Consider the following 3,769-nt stretch of genomic DNA (forward strand, 5'->3'; position numbering starts at 1 on the left):
ATTGATAAATCTTGTTTACATTTTTATGTTTTTCATCATTGTAAGGTTGGATGTTTTATCTTGGGGATATTTATTCATTGTTTTCTATCAGGGTGAGGTACAAAAACAAAGTAAAATAAACTGTAAATATGTCCTCTCACATCCCAAGGTTAAGAAAATTATAAGTAAAAGATGTTAAAAACACAATAGAAATAGTCTGGTGCACTTCTAAGCACTATTTTTGCAGAGAGCAAGTCAAAATCAACCCCATACTCAAAAATAATATTGTGCTGTATAAACAGATTACAGCATATGTGGACCCTATGGGAAGAAAAACTGTGATCAGTCTCCAGAAATTACAAGATTTTGTTAATGTATTTCCATGTGTAGCATTGGTACATACCACTCTATCTTTTAGAGTCCAGAATTTTCAGAGAGTTTAATTAGCATTAAAGAGCTCACTGTCTAAAAATTAGATTAAACAACAGGTAAATGTAATTTCAAATAATTTTGTAAAATACCATTCCATAGATAATAGTTGTGTAGAAGAGAGATTATTCTGTCACTATTTCTTCCTGCAGCTACAAATTTGAAAGATATTTACTTTCTCTCTTCTTCTATCAGACAGATTCTAACTCTGAGTCTTTTTGTATTTCTTTTCTTTTTCTTTCTTTTTTCAAAAAACATTGTCAGCCACTCTAGAATATACCTGTAAGAGATAGGAGTTCCATTTTTACAATTACTCAGTATTCCCCTGAGCTTAGAATAATTTACATTCTCTTAAAAGGCAGGAAAAAAAAATCCCTTAGCAATCATTTGTATAACAACTACTTGTATTAATCTTATCATTTTCCACAGCTTTCATATACTTAATGGAAATATCTTACTGTTCATAGCATCTTATAGCTTTTGTATAAATATATAGTTAGTTATAAAAAAGATAGTTGAGATTAAAAGAGTGAGTTATTAGATAAGAAACAACCTTTGGTTGTCACGTTTGTAATTTTTGTTGTCCAATAGTAATTATGCTTTTAGTTCTCTAACTGCCTGTTTTTATCACTCCATGTTCTTGGCAAGAAGTTCACCTTTTGAAGCAATGGGACACACTCAGTGATGTGTGAAAATGAGGCTAAATTCACTAAATTCACTTCAAACTATGTATAATATCTTACTTTCTTGTCTCTTTCTCCTCCCACACTTTTTATCTCTATTCCCCAATTAAAACATTTTTCAGAATAACTAAGTCTTTCATACTTAAACATCTAAACCAAACCTTCCTATTGGCATGGAGAGACTCTTTTCCCTGGGTATTCCTAACTTTTAATTCTAGGCCAATATTTACTTAATCCAACAAATCTTTCACATCTAACTGGTGTTAGTCATAATGGAATTATAAATCAATAAATATTAGATGAAAGGATATATGCTTTACCTGGTTGTTCACTGTAATGAATGAGTACTGTAAAGATTGGGGACACTTAAGTAGTTCCAAGTGGGTTGGTCATTATGAGACCTAGAATGTTCTTTATAGTCAAATGTAATTTTTATTTTCTGTATTTTGTCTCCTCTGTAATACTTTGGTTAATTGATTAGTATTTTTGAACCACTGGTCACTAAAATGCACATATTAATAAATTAATATATTATTAACATTGTGTGCCATGTGAGTTTGCATGTAACCTACTTTGAAGATCAGTACATTAAAACCCCTGAAGATCATCATTCAAAGATGACAAATTTAAACATTTTCCAATCCAAAGTGATTTTTAAAAATTTCTGAGCTCTTTTTGGCGTATTAAAAATATAAGCATGAAAGAGAAACAATAACTTTTGCCTGTGTGTTATTGTGTTATGTGTGTTTTTGGTCAGGATTTTTAAGTCACCAATAGGCATCAGTTGTCATTAGTACATATTTGGGCAGCTCATAGAGAGTGTTAGCAAGTACTAAAGAATATTGTGGTCCTGATTAATAATCTGTTAAGTGGGAAAGAAGCAGAAACAAGTTGATGATGAGGGTAATGAATGGTGTGTGTGTGTAAAATTCTATTCATTCATTCATTACCCTTTAATTATGTGTGTATATATACATATATGTCTATGTACGTATAGTATATATAGCATATATAAATAAGCACATACATAAATAAATGCATACAATAAACAATGATTGCATAGAGTAAATCTTGCATAGAGTAAATGAAATGCATTATAAAACAAATATTTGGAGTAATAAAATTAATGAAGTTTTATGTAACTGAATTCCAATTATAAAAGTTTTACTAAAAAGATTTCACTTATTCTGAAAAGAAAACTATTGATAAGGTTATCCATGAGATAAATAGTTAAGATATCTTTTTTTTTTTTGCAGTACTGTTAAACATCATGGTAGCAGACTGGTATCTTCCATTGTGGGTCAACACACATCTGCAATGAACACATTCATAAAAAATCACAAGTGAGATGTCCCTTTCTAACGATACACAGGTCCACCCCTCCTTCTTCCTGCTTTTGGGAATCCCAGGTCTGGAAAACATCCACCTCTGGATTGGCTTTCCTTTTTGTGCTGTGTACCTGATTGCATTCATAGGAAACTTCACCATCTTGTTTGTCATCCAGACTGAGCGCAGCCTCCACCAGCCCATGTTCTACTTTCTGGCTATGCTGGCTACCATTGACCTGGGTCTCTCCACAGCCACTGTCCCTAAGATGCTGGGCATATTCTGGTTCAGCCTCAGGGAGATTATTTTTAATGCCTGCCTCACTCAGATGTTTTTTATTCACATCTTTACTGGCATGGAGTCAGTAGTCCTTCTTGCTATGGCTTATGACCGCTATGTAGCTATCTGTAACCCTCTCCATTATAGCACAATCCTTACTAACAAGGTAGTATCTCTTATTGGTTTGGGGGTGGTTGGGAGATCTTTCCTTGCTGTTTTCCCTTTTATATTTCTCATCATGAGATTGCCCTTCTGTGGACACCATGTCATTCCCCACACATACTGTGAGCATATGGGTCTTGCTCGCCTGGCCTGTGCAAGCATCAGGATTAACATCCTATATGGTTTGGGGACCATTGCTCTCTTGGGACTTGACATCATGGCCATTGCACTCTCATACATCTACATTCTCTGTGCTGTTTTCCGTCTCCCCTCCCGTGAGGCCAGGTTCAAGTCTCTCAGCACCTGTGGTTCCCATGTTTGTGTAATTTTGGCCTTTTATACCCCAGCTTTTTTTTCTTTCATGACACACCGCTTTGGCCAAAATGTTCCCCGCTATATTCACATCCTTCTGGCTAATATGTATGTAGTTATTCCACCAATGCTCAACCCTATCATCTATGGAGTTAGAACCAAGCAGATCCGTGAAAGGGCTCTCAGAATATTTATCCATCAATAAATAGAGTATGAGTACCTCCAGTTTTTGCCCACATGATTAATTGTTAATATGTATGCATCTAAAGAATGGGAAGAGGCTTTGAAAAGAAAATGATCACTTAATGGGAAGGATGTTGATGTCTTTTTTTGTGTATTTCATCTATTCAGGGACCAAGAATAAAAGCTTTTAATTTTAAACACTACTAAGTTGGATGAACAACGATTCTATGTGATTATTTTGAAGAATAACTTAAGTGTCTTAAATTAGGTTATGATTCTCAAAGATATAAGTGGCCAAGATTCAGGAGACATTTTTCCACTTTCACTATCAGTAATAGGTACTGCTTCTTCCTTCACCTTCTTTCTCCCTTGCTTCCTCTCTTGTATCCCTTCTTTCTTTCCCTCCTACTTCAATT

General features: G+C 34.3%; 1 protein-coding gene across 1 annotated transcript; it reads left to right on the forward strand.

Moving 5' to 3' along the window:
• Positions 1-2,433: 2,433 nt before the first annotated feature.
• Positions 2,434-3,375, forward strand: LOC123819275 (olfactory receptor 52E2-like). The gene has a single exon (XM_045839578.1). It carries the CDS (start codon positions 2,440-2,442, stop codon positions 3,373-3,375), a length of 936 nt encoding a protein of 311 aa, XP_045695534.1. The 5' UTR covers positions 2,434-2,439.
• The last annotated feature ends 394 nt before the right edge of the window (positions 3,376-3,769 follow it).

This window comes from Phyllostomus hastatus, unplaced genomic scaffold (assembly GCF_019186645.2).
Source record: "Phyllostomus hastatus isolate PE091 unplaced genomic scaffold, TTU_PhHast_1.1 phas_contig_304, whole genome shotgun sequence".
Lineage (NCBI taxonomy): Eukaryota > Metazoa > Chordata > Mammalia > Chiroptera > Phyllostomidae > Phyllostomus > Phyllostomus hastatus.

Bases quoted from the DNA above. Each gene is read 5' to 3' on its own strand.
- LOC123819275 (XM_045839578.1), top strand. From the start codon at position 2,440: ATGTCCCTTTCTAACGATACACAGGTCCACCCCTCCTTCTTCCTGCTT.